This window comes from Cygnus olor, chromosome 6, assembly GCF_009769625.2.
Source record: "Cygnus olor isolate bCygOlo1 chromosome 6, bCygOlo1.pri.v2, whole genome shotgun sequence".
NCBI lineage: Eukaryota > Metazoa > Chordata > Aves > Anseriformes > Anatidae > Cygnus > Cygnus olor.
In genome coordinates, this window is record NC_049174.1 from 26936324 (window position 1) to 26953954 (window position 17631).

General features: G+C 41.4%; 1 protein-coding gene across 2 annotated transcripts in view; it reads right to left on the minus strand.

The window, feature by feature from the left end:
- The window catches only part of EPB41L5 (erythrocyte membrane protein band 4.1 like 5), a 54341-nt gene that overhangs the window by 31163 nt on the left and 5547 nt on the right, over window positions 1-17631 (minus strand). For both annotated transcript variants that reach the window (XM_040562343.1, XM_040562342.1), the window contains exons 2-9: window positions 12675-12779; window positions 9168-9210; window positions 7964-8042; window positions 5114-5158; window positions 4755-4807; window positions 1954-2074; window positions 1458-1545; window positions 743-831 (exon numbers count right to left, since the gene is read on the minus strand). In XM_040562343.1, coding sequence (XP_040418277.1) covers window positions 743-831; window positions 1458-1545; window positions 1954-2074; window positions 4755-4807; window positions 5114-5158; window positions 7964-8042; window positions 9168-9210; window positions 12675-12779 — 623 coding nt within the window. The remainder of the gene's footprint in view (window positions 1-742; window positions 832-1457; window positions 1546-1953; window positions 2075-4754; window positions 4808-5113; window positions 5159-7963; window positions 8043-9167; window positions 9211-12674; window positions 12780-17631) is intronic.

Genomic DNA, 17631 nt, shown 5'->3' on the forward strand with positions numbered 1-17631 from the left:
CCCTCCGTTTTTGTGTGTGTTTTTAATTCATGCAGTAGGGCTTGATTATAATGTGGACACCAATGTATCACTTCCAGTTTCAACACTTCATTAGAAACTTAAAAGTAAGAAGTCAGCAACTTCCAAACAGTTAAATATATCAGAACTTAAAATAACAATTACTTGAGCAGAAATCAAAGTTCCCCTAAATACCTTTGCTTGCCTAGTCTTCATAAGCACAGAAGACTGAGCTCATAAGGGCATCAAGGCAGGCCAGAATAATTGTTTTATTAAAGAAGTGCAAAAACACTGTACAGTATATCACAGATCAAGTCCTATGACGGCTCTGTTTCAGAAAATTCCAGCCACAAAAAACATTAACATGACGTGACACAGAAGTCCAACCACTTTCCTTCCCACCCACCAAAAAAACCACCACAACTATTCAGAGTTTATGATGGAGGAACTTCCTATATTCCTAAGTTCATAAGACACAAATAACGTTTCTGCTATGACACAAGTGTTTCTCTGTGAATTTTATAAAATTGGACTGGACTAAGCCAAAGTAACTACTTATGTATTCTTATGAAGAAAGATTTTTTTTGGACACCATGAAAACACTCACAGGCCAAAGAATATTTTTGCAGGTACCTAGTGCTCCCAGTGCTCTCACATTTAAAAAATAAAAATAAAAAAATGGGGTAGTGTAAAAGAAACTGAGGAGTAAAAATATAAATTGTATCTTAACATACAGAGAGCTTACCAGAAAAACAAACCAATCTTTGTGTCTCCTTCAAAGACAAGAACTCCTGTAGGGGTTAGTCCCAGGCTGTAATCATTGCCATCTCTTGCCTAAGTGCAGCAAAATAAAGATTATGCTTTTTTCAGTGTTTGACCCTCTGTTCAAATTATTCTAGTGATTAATATAGCTTATTTGCCCAGTGTTACAATTCAACACATATCTGCGTATTCAGTGCAACAAAGGTGTCTTAAGTGTTTCTGCATTCAATGACTTATGCTATGGAGTTTCCAGTTTGCAATCCTTCAATACGACGAAGTGGAAAAATTAAAGTTTCCTCATTTGCCTGTGTAATAAGCACCTTGTGCAGTTCACTGCACTTCCTTCGCCACAGGAGATCTATTTTTACCTGCAGTTTTTTGTATGATAACTGACTGGACCCCTGCCAATTTTAATTTAATTACTGTAATTTTCACATAGCTCTCAGTCTAAATACAAACAGTAGTGCGTACTGTTGTGCACCAATCACATTTAATACAGAGCGGATATGTTTGGACTTGTACCTTGTAGAAACATATAAAACAGGGTAGAATGTTGATGTAAAGTCACATCACTTGTTACATAGTTTAGATGAGCACAATATTCCTATTTTTTTCCCTCAAAGCTAAATCTCTGTTGAAACGCTAGACAAAGCTAACATTACCATTTCCAAAGGTCACCATGCTGTGTTTAAACATACCTTGACTATGTGCATGTCTACACCATACATTTCCAGCCACTTAGCTTTGTTTAAGTAGTTAGTTTCAGCCTGTGCTGGCGTTTGCCCCCTGAAATAAATTTTTTGCCATTAGGAAGATGCCTGGAAAAGCACAGAAAGGAAAAACTGGCATATGAGAAAGAGGAAAACAAATGCCTAAAAGGATGCGAAAAACCTAAACACTGTTGACTCTCGTTCACTTTAGTGAACATCAAGGTCACTTTTGTAAGTTTTAATCTGAAACCAATGAAGCAAAAAATTGCTGCATTTTGAGATTTTGCAACCTCATCGTTTTACTTAGACTTCTGGAAAGCTTCATTTTCACATTATATCCTCTAACAAAATATGACAGAACCATATTAGAATTATGTTTTTCTAGAAGACCATGGGAGAAGCATCGGGAGTATTTTTTTAATACATTCTCTTTATAGAAAAATCAGCACAACACTTGGTTAGCATGCACTGGAAGATCTAATACCTGCATTCCTTCCACTTCTCAAAAATGGCTAGTTCCATCTCCTCTGTCTGAGTTGGCACAAACCTGAACTCAGACACCAGTTCAGGGACATGTTCAGCAGGATCATAGTCTCCAAGTTCAGCTATAAAAGAACAGCATTGTCAAGCAAATTTCACCATAAAGACAGAAAATATTAACAGGAACTTCTGTGTACTTTTGTAGTTAATCTAAAATACTAAATTTCTTTTTTGTTTCCCCTCCTCTCCTCAGTCCTCCCACTAATTGCAGCATCACCTTTTTTGACAAGAGAATTGTGGACACCAAAAAATAGTTCTATAGTATACATAAAACTTTTGCATTAATTTTTTACAACGTGCTGTTGATAAATCAGTTTAAAAACTTCTTATAAAGCTATCAATATCCTTGAAATTCAGTATTTTTCTTGCAGAGCTTTCAATATTTTTGTCACTGAAGTCTCTACTGAAACAACAGGTGACTGAAGTTAGAATGGAATTATACCTTATTAAAATATCTTGTAAAAACTATCACAACTGGTTTTGCTTTTATGTAAAGTAACTGTCCATTCTAAAAATCAATTTTTGGTTTTATAACCATAAAACTCTCCTGCTAAAATTACTCTTGTGTCAGGGCATGATCACGCAGCTGTTATTTTTCTCGTTCCTTTTCGTCTAGGAACATAATAAATGCCCTACTGTGTCAGTCAAATGGTTCATCTAGTCCACGGCTGCATGCTCAACAAGGGCAATAAGAGATGCTATTTAGAGAGCATACTGGAACACACTAGTCAATGGGTGTGCCACAGCAAAAGCACAACCTTCTTTTTTCCACTGATGCTAATGAGTCCACCTTTAAAGACCAACGTATGCCTAAAAAGTTGAAACTCAGAAACCTTTACAAAAAAGGTCCTGATTTTCAGAGTCACTAGCATTTGCTCCTCCCACTGACTTCAAGAGTTTTTTTGACATTCATCTTGTATCCAAAAATTCAAAAATAACTCAAAACTTGCGTGTCCAATAAATGCCAATAATTATTCTGACTGAAAAAAAAAGAAACTACATATGTAATGTAGGGAAAAAAAAGAAAAAGTAATGTATTTGAAAAGATTTTGAAAACTCAAATACATAGAGTATTCCACTTGTACAAAAATTACATCCAAAAACCTGTTTCTTGGTTCTTGGTTTTTCGAACTCAGTGGATATATTAATAGCCTTTTCACCCCCTTCTTTTTTTTTTTTTTTTTTAAATGCTGACAGAGGAAGTCTGTAGTTCTATAATAATTTACTCCCACTAAAACGCCTGCCTCTGTTGAAAGGAATGCTGTCAAAGCCAGCTTAGGTTCCAGCTGATTTAAATAAAAGTACACAGCTGTCAGACAGTAAGATTAAAGCCCTGCTACAGGCCTCATTGTGCAGAGAGGAAAGAAAAGACTAGCACAGAAAGCAATGTATATATGGCCTAATTAGATCACTTTGTTTTTCGAAAAAGTTATCCACTGAACATCTTAAGGCTCTAACAATGCCAGTATTTCTAACTATAGAATGTATTCTAACTGTTTTTCTTCCATGCAAAAGAGCAGGGGTAAAAGACAGGTTTCTTTAGAGTTTAATGCCAACTCTCCATACCTACACTTGATCAAGGCTATTATTAGCTCCTACCTTAAGGACAAAATGTGTTTTGGAAAACATCTGTAAGAGGAAGAGTTTCAGTGACTTAGTCCTGTTACCTAACTCCTGCTAAGTTAGTACAACAGTACGTTGGTTTGTAAGATGAATGTTGTGTAGAAAATTTGTGCACCACAAGCACATGGCACATCTCCAAATTCCCTCTTCCGTACAACAGCTTTACAGCAAAGGTTTTGAGACTTTTTTGTAGACTTGTAAACTGGTTTGAACGAGGCCGCAGTGCGACAGCCTCCAAAAAGGACCCAAAAGCCTACTTTAGCAGACACATCTAAACACTTCAAGCCTCCCTCCTTTCTTTTGTGGGTCCCCCTGCTCGAAACCACAAACTTCACATTTGTTAAGATGACACCCTCATCCAAACAACACAAGACATTGGCCATGAAGATCAATGATGTGCAAGTAGCCAAAAGTCAGACCACGGCTCTCGGAAAAGCCATGGATTTAGGAGTCTCAGCTGGAATCAGAAGTCAAAGATAACTCATTATTAAAGAGTCTCAGATGATTCAAACATAGTACTACAGAGCTGAGAAAAAATATACTAGGTCACCTCCTTTGGTTGAAGGAGGATCTGAAATAGCAACAAGTCCAGTTCAGCCATAAATGCTCAAGTACAAGCATGAGACATGGGGTATTAACATGTTTCTACAAACATACAAAAGTCAAAAGCTAGGTAGTTTTTATACATAGGAGTTTTCAATTGAGCTCAGAACCATTAAAAACTGTATCTGATTTGAACAGTGAGGAAAACACACAGTAGAAAACTACATCATGGAAAAAAAAAGGTGAACTGTTTTCCTGTGTCAGGGCAATTTAGAAAGATAGAAAATCTTATAGCTTGTGTAAAGGTGGACAGGTTTGTATACAAGCACATGAAAAAACAAGCTTAGGACAAAGCTGTTTATGTTCAGAACCCCCTTGTACTGTTTCCTGAGGACTCAAGTAATTTTCTATACATACTGTCAGCAAAATTACAAACAAGAAGAGCTGTTTCACATTGGATTGCTGACATTTGGACAGAACCTGTTTTCTGGATACTGCAAGGACAGACTAAAAGAAGCAGTAATAGTCTACCCAAAGCTGTTCACGCAACTTCTTCCTTCCCCACTCATACCTACTCACCTTGCATATTATAAGCTGCCAGCTGGACGGCTGTGTCAAAAGGACATTCCAATCTGCCATAAAAGAAATGCCTTGTTAAAACCTCATCTGAAACTAGCAGACAACTCATATACCTGACAGTGACAAATGGTACAAACATTTGCGGTAAGGAAGTGGAAAAGGATTAGCAGATTTTCATCAAACTAACAAGAGATAAGTAGGCATTCCTCTGCTGCTACTCATGCACACAAAAGCAGTATTTTGGAGAAAAAGTTACATTACTTAGTAAGTCTTACTAGTTGTCCAAATATAACAGCTAAATAAATCCTATGCTAAACACATTGTAGTTGTCTAAAAGACTATTTAGTGGGGATACTTACTTTCCACTAAGAATATCCAGTTTTAGCTGCAGAACAAATAAATACCTGCAGGATTAAATGAGAAACAAAAGTCATTGATTAACAGTTCTGATGTGTCACTCAGCCAAGAGACGGCAGTTAGAGCCTGAAAAATTAGAGAGTCACATACTCTTCACATGGGTTTTCAAGACTGAAGAAACTACAAAGGCTTTATCAATTGGGTTAGTATGGCACACACTTCAAATGAAGTAAACACAAAACTAGAAGTTATCAGAAGCTGAACTACAGTGCTGCATGGAAAAAGAAACAGAATACCTAAATAAGCCTCATTTATAATCCCAGGATCCTACATGGACAGCCCTACAGAAAGAGATCTGGGAGTGCTGGTTGACAGCAGGCTCGGCATGAGCCAGGGGAGGTTCAGACTGGACACTGGGTAAAATTTGTTCACTCTCGGGGTGGTCAGACACTGGAACAGGCTTCTGAGTGAGGTGGTTGATGCCCTGGTCCTGTCAGTGTTCAAGAGATGTTTGGGCAATGCCCTTAATGACACGCTTTAACTTTTGGTTAGCCCTGAAGTGCTCAGGCAGTTGGACGAGATGATCTGTGTAGAATAGTTTAGTTGGAAGGGACCTAAGTTTAATAAGCAAAGAACAACTTGCATCTTCTGCATTTTCTTCATTACCCACAGACATTGATCTCATTAGAGAATGAATACTTAAAGTCTCTCAAAAATAAATGCTCACGATATGGATTGGTTAGCTAAAAATCTAACCCAGAAAGCTGACTGCAAAGTGACAAAAAAATAACCAGTAGGCTGCAGCCTTCTCAGATCACTGACTCTTCAGAGCCAGATTTCCATCACTGCCTTGTTTATTTAGAATTCCTCTTCTTGCTTAGAAATTTGCAGGCATTAAAGAAAAAGCACTTATCCCCCTCTGGTGTGCAGCACCTAGCCTTCTGATCCAGTACCCACAAAGCGCATCCCTCCTGCTCTATCGTGGCACACAGCTTTCCCTTCACAACTGAGGTAGTCTTATCAGCTAAAAGGCTGACTTCAGCCATGGCACTTGATTTGAATTGCACTGCAGATGAAGAGGAGCCTCACACACAGCCAAAGATTGTTCTCTTTCAACTGTGATGTTCACCAAGACCACATGTGCCTGTCTCCTCGCAGTAACACACATGGGCATGAAATGCATACAGGCATTTTTCCTACAGGTCCCTTGGAAATCCATGAATGGATTTGTCAAAGCATTCATCACCCAAAGCTGGCCTCTAGATGGGGAATACATTTGTTCAGTACTGACCATGGATATGAAAAGAATGAGCGCAGGCTTCCTGTATGGAGTGGGTGGGACCAACCTGTGCTTATCAGCCACACACCACCTGCAAACAGTTCGAGCATACTTCCCATGCTCGGGCTGTGCTACACGACCTCTGGCTGGTGGCATCTGACAGACAGGAAACTAGAAGAAAACGTGAGTAATCTGCACCTGTGGAAGCTGACAAAGGCCTCCAGCTGGGTGTCCTGCCACACAAAGGAAAGGCAGAACCCTTGGAAATCCACTGTGACACCTGTAACCCATAGCAGAGCTCCCTTTCCCACTGCTTCTTTGTAAAATAGTCTCGAGACAGAGGAAAGACTTGCTGCACTCCTGGTCTGGAGGATTAGCTAAGCAGACAGACAGGGTTTAGAAGCCCTCAGGTTTCAATTCTGCCATGCTAAAACCTGCACAGCAAGGTCTGACTGGCAGAGCTCAGTCAAGATGGATGAAAACGTTTCACGCTGGTAGGCACACAGAGGTCTGAACTTTTTCTATTACTGTGATTTTCAAAGACAGTCAGCAGTTGATTCAGGAACATATATCAGGGGTAAAACATTCTTCCCAGGTTGCCAAGAAAGAATTAAAACAGTTATAGCACTATGTTATCACTTGCAAGCATGAAGCTGCTCAGAGTACATATGGCTGCACACGGTAATGCTACTATAATCCGCCTGGTAGCTCTCCTAGGGATTTGGCTAAAGTGCAGATCGAAGATTCACACAGATAAACCTAAAAAAAAACAAACGAATGCACTTCACACTCTTACAAATGGCTGAGGGTATGAAGTGTCTACAGCTGACAAGAAAACATAAATTTGTTTTCTCTCCAAAATGGATCATCAGCAGTGGTGACAACAATGCAAAGAAATGTTGTCTTTTACAACAGATTTATACAGCTGACAGATGGTAAATTGTGTTCTCTTTCAAAGCACCCCAAATACGTCTCAGTCCAACATGAAACGCAGCATTATGAACGGGTATGTAAAACGCTTTTAACAAAAGAAACTGCTGCTTACCTGATAATACAATCCTACACATACAGTACTGTCAACCCACATCAAAACATAGCGGTAAAATAGTTTTTCTCTTCGCATAACCCTTTGCAAAATATCACAGACGTAATGAAACTTAACCAAACTTATTTTTTGCCAAAGAAAAGCCCTAAATTGCAATTCAATGTTCTTCTGCCTAAAAAGACAGGATGACTGCACACAGCTTAAACTAAATACATTAAGCAGAATAAAAAAAGAAAAATCATGGCAGTTCAGTAAAAATTCTGCCCATTGTATACATACAGATCAGTTGCCAGAGTTGCATAATGAAAAACAGTGCATCAACTAATATACTAAATATTTGCATCTTTTTAAAATACATCTCATTTATTTCATAAGAGCTACACTAGATACATTTATAAACATTCAGGTAAGCAACCAGCTTTAAGGAATTCCCCAAAATGCTTCAAAACTGTTCAAATAAATACCACAGAAACATTTTCCTGGCCCTATTTGGGCACTTGACCGTCTCTGTCACAAAATTCCTCTTACCTTGTTAGCTCTTCACGCAGATTGTTGGGCTCTGATGAGTAAAACTTCACACGAAAATGCAGACAATACGGTGGGCCAACTGCAAAGAAGAATTTATTCGAGACAGCAGCAACAGTTACTGGACCAGATTATTTTATTACACAGAATCACATCACAAACATTGACTGAAATTGGCCCTGTCCTACCACAAGGTCTTAGGCAGGAATCAATTTGTAGCAGGAAAACGCATGAAAAACATCAGGATGAACGTACACTTAAATTTATGCACAAAATAGTTTTATATTTATTTTACAAGTCAATCCAACAGATGTTGGATGAAGTTGATCTGTCTTGCCAAGAGCACACAAATCTAGGTTAATCCTCATATTTAAGGACTCCATCCATCACCAAGAAAGCTGTGGGTCTTGGCTCTGCAGTCAATCAAATCCCTAGGTACTCTGTTGGTATCTGTAATGCCTTTCCAGAGCTCTGGGAAATGCCCACTGTTGACAACTTTGGCCTGAATATTCCACTGAATTTTAGACATATTTTAGGGGTATATAATAGACCCTTTTGGGGAAGAATCATTTTTTTTCAGAAACCGAAGAGTTAACCCAGCAAAAGGATGGTTTAACAGTTCTTTAAAACGTGCAGCTCTCTGTCGATCCTTGCATTTGACAGGAGGAATTTTCCCTGATGGTGCTTCCAAAATTTTTGTTTTGCTAATAAAGCACCACAAATCCCCGAAGACTTCCCACATCAGATAGCAAGGAAGCTGCTGAGCAAAATCAGTTGATGTCACAGATTACCCCAGCACAGACCACTGAACCAAACAGGCCACAATGAACGCTTGTGTAGCGAGTAATGACCTGAGGGACAAACACAAACAGATCAGGGCATTCTGGACCACTTCAAGGGATGGAGGCTCCATGACAAGTTTTCCTATAGGCAGAATCTGTGATGCTAAAGCATCTTCAGCTGCCTTGTCTCTATTTAAACTATAATTAATGAGCCTCTAACATGCTTAATTAAGGACATTAGATGAAAGTAATACGAGCTGCAGAGGGAAGAGGTCATTAAGCAATCAGCAGCAGCATGCTGGGTTTGGGTTTCAGTCCCTATGTTACCCCTCACAGAACACAGTTCCTTCCTCCCCACCACTTCAGCTCTGTGCCTCCTGTATGTTCAATGTGAGGTCCAAAGAGAAAATGGAAAAGACACTTACTTTTCACTTGCTTTTTAATGCTTTTTGTGTTGTCCAACCAATGCTGAAAAACAAATTACTCTCATTGAATCAATAAAGAAATCTCACAAAAACCCCACAATATATTCATTTGTGAAGAGCATGTTGCAATAGCAAGTAGTTCATTAAAACAATCTAATCCAGATCTTTTACAATTCGTAGTTCTTAGTGCTTACTGAAGATACTCTTTGTAATGTAAAAACTTTGTAACGCAAAAAGTTAGCACCAGAAATATCCTGACGTACCTTATCTAAAGCCAATCTTCCAGAAAGTATTATCTACTTGGAGGAAAAAAAAAAAGTATTGACAAACTAATTTAATCACTAAAATTGTCACCCTGTCCAAACAAAAACTGAATTGGCACATTAGTAGTCAGCCAGGGACAGTGTCAGAGAGGCATAAATTATAACTCAACTTTCTGACTCTGCTGTTTGTGATCACTCCGGTGTGGCGAGGAGAGACAAAATAGATACTGCTGTCTTTCAGTCATTTCTTTAGGTCACTCAAGCATAGTAAATAGCAGCAAAGCTGTCTATGTCTGAACACAGGGTCAGCTCCACCCAACTGTCCAAAACCTCTTCACAGCTGACATTTAGCAATTGCTGCATGGGAGGACAGAAGTCACTGCCTCACCTACTAATGCTAATGATAAGCTACATACTAGATGTGGAGGCTAACTCTCTGAGGACAAAAGTAATGGCTTCACTTACACTGCATGTAAGAGCATGTGAAAAATAAGCTATATGTGGCAGGTTGACAGAAACACCTACCTGTAGACGCTATACTTCCTAACGTCATATATTCCCACTGCTGAAGTGTTTACACCAGGAAATAAAGCTGGAAAACTGTCACCCAGCTAGTGGTAGGGACCTGCTCTGCAGCGCTGTGGATACACAAACAGCTCCCTCCTCTGAAGGAGGTAACTCGGTTCACGGGGAACACAGCACCCTGTTCAACATCACAGCACTGGCTGAGCTGCCGGAACAATCCACCTTGCACACCACGTCCTAGGTGCTTCACACTGCCCAGGTAACACCACCTCATTAGGTCGATCCCAAATGTCACCTTGAAACTAATGCGGACGAATTATACAATTAGCAACACACCTTTCGTTCAACTACGTGCCATGAAGTTTACAGCGGGCCCCAAGCAGGACAGAAAAGCAACAGGGGTATGAGAAAGAACCGGTATTTTCAGGTTGCAATGCCAAGTGCAAACACGTTCCTGTCTTGGAGCAGCCCTGCCTTCTGCAGGGAGTGCATAAAGCCGACCTGTAACGCAGCCAGGGCACGCAGTGGCTGATATATTAGGTGCAGATCAGAACAACTGAACCATCGAGTGTTGTCGTGCATGCACCTGGAAATGCTCTTAATAGTTACTAAAACAGAGCTGCTACAGAAAGCTATTTGAAATGTTATCTAATGTATTTTTTAAATAAAGCAGGAACCTTAAGAGGAATGAAGCAAATATTTGTCTACATTGCTTACAATGCCAGTGAAATGGAGTTGAACATTTTTTGTTTCTTTAAGAAAATGATACCACCTCCCTTCCTACTTCACAAACTCACTTGCTCTCAGAGACAAGTGACTTGCTCCTTCCTCCACCCTAAAAATATGTGAACTCTCCACCTGAGACTTGCAGGTGATTTAGACACAGGAACAGCAGAGAGAGCCTTTTGTAGGCTGCAGGACTGCCTGTGCACGCCCGCCTCATCCCTTCTGTTTTCTCTCATCTCCTCCACATTCCAGTGGAAGGCATGAGAGGCCCGAGACAGGCACTGACAGCGATTTACTCTGCTCAGCTCTTACCAGCACTGCCTACAGGAGCCTGGTTTGGATGGCATGGGTGTGCTGGAAGAAGGGAAGCAACTGCTTTCAGATGGAGGGGAAGGAAGGGAAAAAAACAACATGCGCATGGACACACACAGACGACAGGAAACTTAAGATTGATTCCAAGCGATTAAAATGGAATTCAAGTGGACCTGGCAAAAAGATCCTTTAAGTTTACATTTTGACAAGAGTTTATTCAACACAGCCTACTCCTGAAATCCAGAGATAAAGTTCACTAAAACAAGAAGCAATACAGACAACGCACTGGACAGAGCACTGGAAGTCATTACTAAACCAGTTTGCTTCTTTGGAAATTAAAAAAATAAAAAGCAATATTTTGAGAAGGTACAGTAGTTTTTTTGTTGGTGGTGCTGCTGCTTTTAATTAAGATGATGAGGCTAAATCTGGTCCCTCGCTTTGCAGAATTAATGGCTGCATACTTAGTGGCAATGCTATACAACCGTTTTCAGCATTAACCACTGCAGTACACAAAGCAACTGCTAGAGTAACAAAATTACGCTCTACAACTCCAGTAGGAATAGCAAGTATTTGATGCTTGCAACCTGAACGTTTGACTTAGGAATCTGCCACCTGTTAAATGATCTATGTCTCCTTATGAGAAAGTTATCAGCAACCTTCACATGTCCCATCACTGGCCATGCTGTGCTGTTCAGTGTCAGCCTGAACCAGAGCCACTCACATTAACAATAGCCCGTTCCCTTGGCTTTACCAGGATTCAGATCACGCGTGGTACACTGTGAACAACCTTGCAAACACCTCCTTCTGCCACCTCTCGCCTCTTAGTGCAGGGAAAAGTAACTCCTCCTAACCATCAGACTAGCAATGAACATAGAAATCACATGAAAACGACAATTCTTTCCCTTTACAACTTGTTTCAAGAACTTGTTTAAAGAACCCAGTATCCAAAATCCTAAAAGGTAAAACGCCTTTTCCTCCTCTGTTCTGCAAGAGGCTTAAGACCATTTTTACTACTAGATCTGCAACCCAGCAGCACCTAGTCCTGCTAGTCATGAAGTTTGCTTCAGATGCTGAACAGTTAAATTATTTCCTCAAAAGAGAAATGTGCTCTACAATTACGTGCTAAACACTAAACTCGACCCCCGAAATTCTGAAAAGAAGCCATGAGGCTTTCAAACATGCATATATACACAAAGACTTTCTAGCATTCCACTTAAACACAAAAGAAAAAACCAGGAAGTAAACATGCAGCTAACCTTCCAGGCAGGACTACGTGCTCAGCCAGAAGCATCATTCACATGAAACTACAACTGCAAGTGAAAGAACTGTGGTTGCTCCTGACAAACATTGCCCTGCTGCTGTTTTCAAAAGTGGTTGCATGAACTCTCAATGCAAACGGTCTGGTACACGCAAGCACAACCATCACCCTCTCAAAAACTCCTCATCGCAGGGCTGACTCACAACCAATCTGAGCAAATCCCATAGATACCCTGCTTGCTAAGACTATTTCCCAAGCAGACGTGAACAAGATGACTTTTGCTCAAAAGAATGTCGAGTTAAACTTGGGGTCACTTTAATACAACAGAGAGCTTCCGCACAGACCGTAACTCAAAAAAAGACAGCTTTCTTTTAGCATTTTTGTCAATGTTAAGATTTAACATTTAGACTGACTGCTACTCACCGCCACTTGTGCAGAATCCATGAACCTTAATCCAAAGTAGTCACTTTCTATAAGGTCCAGATGATACATGATCTGCTCAAACAGGAGCTGGCCTTTGGCTTTTTTCTGAAAATACAAAAGGATTTAACACTTAGCAGGTGGATCTACTGTAGCATCTACCTTTTCTATTCATTGCAATTCCAAAAGTAAGAGGACTCCAAAATTTAAGTTTCTGACAATACAATCTGTAAATGATTTTTTCTTATATTTCTTGTTTTTCTGAATGACAAACGTACGCCCCACAAGGAGCACACATAATAACCTTTTTTGAAAAACGTCCACATGGCCTTGCACGAGGCTGAAAGTGTCAGAATGTCACTTCATCATTGTCCCTTTTAGGCCTTCCTTTTCCTTCTCCTCCATGAAGTTCAATAGGACTGGAAACATAGCTAGTATAATTGACAGTAACTAATACAGTGGAAGATTTTCAGGGTGAATTGCTCCAGAACTGACTACTGTTTGCTAACTAGGCGATTCACCAGCGCTGAAGTGGGTAGAAAAGCACACTGCATCGGGCTACAGCATTCCATTAGCAGGTGCTTTTAGCGACTGCCAGGAAACTGTCTGGGGCAAGGAACTTTAACAAACAGCCCTTAGATAACGTATTTATGTAAAACTCAGCTTGTAGGTGCAAAAAGCCACTGCATATGCATACATAATTTATGAAAAAAACAGCTCTGGTCCCAAGTAAACATAATTTTTTACAGTGGTGATGTAAAAAATTAATCAGATGTTTTTGAAGAGAAGGCATGTAAATAACTCTGAGCAGCTTCTATACAACATACATTTTTCATGCTATGAACTCCTTCATAATAATGCATTGAAAGAAAAGCTTAACTCTAACACTTGAGACGCCTAAAAGTAATACAAATACATGAATAAATTAAGGGCTCAGAGTACAAGCCCCGGTGCAGAAAAGAATTATTTTTAAATCCAAAGAAATGCACAGTAAGCATAAATCCTTTCTGCAAGGAGTTTAACAATTTTTGTATTTCCATAGCATCTTGCAATCTTTGCTCTAATATTTATACATTCACAACCTGAGAAATAGGCTTTCTAAAGATATGCCATTAATGGGCAGATTTAGTCCACCCCTCAAAATTCTTGGCCACATAGAAAGAAGTTTCAAGGTGAATTGAACAGAGTACCTAACCCTAGTATCTGAACACCAACACAGACAACACTCCAAGATGCCCATAGTTTACAAATGGATTTTCAAGAATAAGCCAGAATTCTTATTCTCAGAAATAACCTAGTTCAATCACTGAATTATAATGATGTAAGAAAAGAGGCATACATAATTTTGCTTCCTTCCTCTGCTCTGATCTTCAAGTGTTTTATATTTAATCTGGTAATCGCAGTCATTGGTTTACCCTATGCTTCACTTAAATCCGGAACGACATTTCATAGCCCTAAGTAAAATCACAGAAAAGTCTGCAAACCCAATCTGCCTAAACAAGTTCTCTTGCGGTTATTTGTTTCCAAGTCTTGGAGAAGGCGGGGGAAGAGGAAAGCAATGAGATCAGCTGCCAACTTCACACTCACAGTTTCTGCAAAACACTGTACAACGAGAATGCTGAGATGCAGACCTCACCAGACTCATTCAGGGCAAGTTTTTCTGTTGGCTTCAAGGAAAAAGCCCTTTTTAGGCAGCAGCACTTCCATTACACGGCAGCAAGACTCTCCCAGCAGCAGCCTTAGGGCAAATCACCTACATACAAAACACATTTCTTCCGCTATTTGCGACAGTGACAGATTTCTGCAAAGAGCAAGGCAGTGAGCTGTTGATACTTTCTCTCAGCATGGGATGTTTTCTTCTTGAGCAAATAACGTGTAAATAGAAGTGGAATTAATTCAGCATTTGCAAGAGCAAAACTAGAAAAAGGCTTTGTTTTGCACCTGATTGAAAGCTAGAAGAAAATCTCCACCTTGTCGCACAGATCGCTTTAGGTTCTTCCCAATTCTTCAGTAAGTCATTTCTTAAAACTGTAATTGACCTGTTAGCTCAGCCAAACCCCAAGATTTATATGTAACCCTCCTGGGGAGGGACAACGGAGCAGCTGGGCTGGAATTTCTGCGCGTGCCGTCTCGGGCTGCCGACACCGAAACGCGCCCGTGTGCACCCACCCGCGGGGGGGTTCCCCTGCCGGAGGTGATCGCCCTTCTGGCGACCTCCGCAGAGGACTCACGGGCCACCAAGAGGACCCAGGATGACTGATGTAGCACAAAGTCCCTGAAGTACAGCGCCGGAGCAGCAGGGGAAAGGTTTCCAGGGCTGCTGGCTGTTCCGTGCCGTACATCAGCGGGGCTGTCAGCACAGAACTAATTACGCAGCGCTTTGCATACGACCTAGAGCCGCAGTTGCTGTATTCGGTGGAAGTCAGCACAAGTTTCACATGCTCCTCAACGTTAAGTTCAAGTTCTTAAAGGCATACCGAAGTCCTCCTTCTTTATATTTAAGCAATCGACAGACAGGAATTGCACTGCTCTGGTCAGCTTTTACGATTCCAGATCAGCCTATTTGCATTTAATAAACCTGCAATCTCCAACGTTTTCAAAGCTACGCTTCTGCTGCGTCCTCTGGTGAGAAGTTCCCCTACCTCCCCAGTGGCACCATTCAATTTAAATGACGTTTTTATCCTGCTGCTACCCTCCGCTCTTTCCTTTCCCCCCTCTTGCAGCAGGGCTCAGGTTACTCTCCCAGGACAAATATTTTCAAGCTGCTCAGTGGTGACAAGGAACTATTAACTACTTGCTCACAGGTAGTCCAGCAGCGGCTGGTTCTGCCTCCAGGGGACAAATTAAGCTCCCCATGGGTCTGTAATGCTCTAAGACCTGACGACTTGATTTATACAGTTTGCTGTACCCCGTAGGAAGCAACAGCAAACACCGAGCAGCAGGAGAATTGACAACTGAGCTGGGAAACTTAAATAAAACATATCACTTCTGGAGGGCAGGGCATCTAGGGGTTTTGCTATGGAATGCGATCAAAATGAGATCTTCTGAGCACCTTGGTGTGAACCTTGCCCACCCCCGAATGGGAAGGATGCTCCCAGACATGCCCCAATGACATCTCACGCTTCCCTCGGTAACTGCAGCTGCTGGCTGAGAAGGTGTTGCAAAAACAAAACAAAACAAAACAAAAACCACACACTGGCCGCAGCATGAGCAGGCAGGTTGGTGCCGAGCACTATGGCAGCCCCCTGCCTTTTTATCGGGTCTGTAAGGTGAAGGTTACCTGATAAAGAAGTGGTTTCAGCGCCAGCCCTGGCCGGCACAGGCCAGCTTGGATGAAGCGACGCTGGCTTCCAGCAGCTGCGGGCCGGCCCCTTGTGCTCGCTTGTCAAGGCTTTCATCAGGTTTTTATCACGGCAAAGCACTCCCCAACTTGCAATACTTGGGGAAAAACAAAAAAAGAAAAAAGCCCACCTAATGAATTTACTAAAATGTTTTATCTGAGAAGGATTTTCCTCCTCTGTTTCTTTCATTAAGGAGATCCCCGTACAGGGCAAACTCTGAAAAGGCGACGAATAAATAGGCTCCATCGCTGGGGGACTTTGCCCTCACATCTCTGCCACTGTACTTCCGATCTGTCACAAGATTTCTTGAAATAATTGTGTTAATACTGCTTGTTAACAGCAATTCGGAGTAGCTGTTGCCTTCAGCAGCCACTGAAGGGCAAAACCCTTCCTGGCTTTTGCCAACTTCTACAAAGGGTTGCTGTTATGTGCCTACCAGTTTCCTCACAAAGACCCCGTACGCCACCCGGAGAGGCTGGGGACATCCACTGAGAACTTACAGTCACTACGAACCCTGGATGCTACCCATGCACACGTGCAGGTCACGGCAGTGCGGGAGCATCAGATGAGCCTCTCCATTCCTGATGAAATTAATTCCCCTTTCTCCCAACCTGCACACTTCAAGAAATGAGTCAAGAGAAAGCTCTAACAGTGAGCTTTAAGCAAAAAAAAAATTCACTCCAAACATGAAAACAGCCCCGATAGTTAACGCCGTTAACCATCAGGGCTTGCTGGAGAACTGGAGAGGGTTAAAACCCAAGGGCAGTGTTAGAAGTACGGAGCTGATTTCAACACCCATCACAACTGCAGGGTTATTAGAATACTATACAGAAGGATTTTAATGTACTACGGCCAGGCTTGCTGAACCTACAGATAAAATGATAAAGATTCAAAACACTCCCACTTGTCAGCTTGTTTTGCCAGAACTCTCTTATTTATCCCCTCCCAGAAACCAATTTACATCCTCTGTGAGGTGGGGATTGGGCTCTTCTCCCAAGCACCAAGTGATAAGATGAGGGGAAATGGCCTCAAGTTGCGCCAGGGGAGGTTGAGGCTGGATATCAGGAGACATTTCCTTACTGAAAGGGGTGTGCGGCATTGGAACAGGCTGCCCAGGGAAGTGGTCGAGGCACCATCCCTGGAGGTCTTTAAGAAATGCGTAGATCCGGAACTTAGCGGCACGGTTTGTGGTGGACTTCAGTACTAGGCTAAAGGTTGGACTAGGTGATCTTAGAGGTCTTTGGAGAATGATTCGATGATTCTGCGATTTCTGGTTACACATTTGATTTAGTCCATTAGTGTGCCTATTTCCCAATGTTCTTTCTGATACAAACACGTATATGAGCTGTGTGTCCAGCACTAAGGCTTAGCAATTAAATCCCTGCCCCAACAGACTCTCAAACACCTCAGCTTGGTGTTGCACCGTGGGTTTCTCAGCTCAGTTAAGGGTCTCATCGCTTGGACTAACTCTTCACGGGGGCAGATGAGCAGGAAAGCAGTGCTTGGGACAAAACTCGCTGTTACCTGGCGAGTTAGGAGTGCTAAACCTTCGGGGCAACCCAATCGCCCCGCAGCAGGCCACAGAAATCGCTCCGGCAGCAGCCGCACCTTGCTTCCAG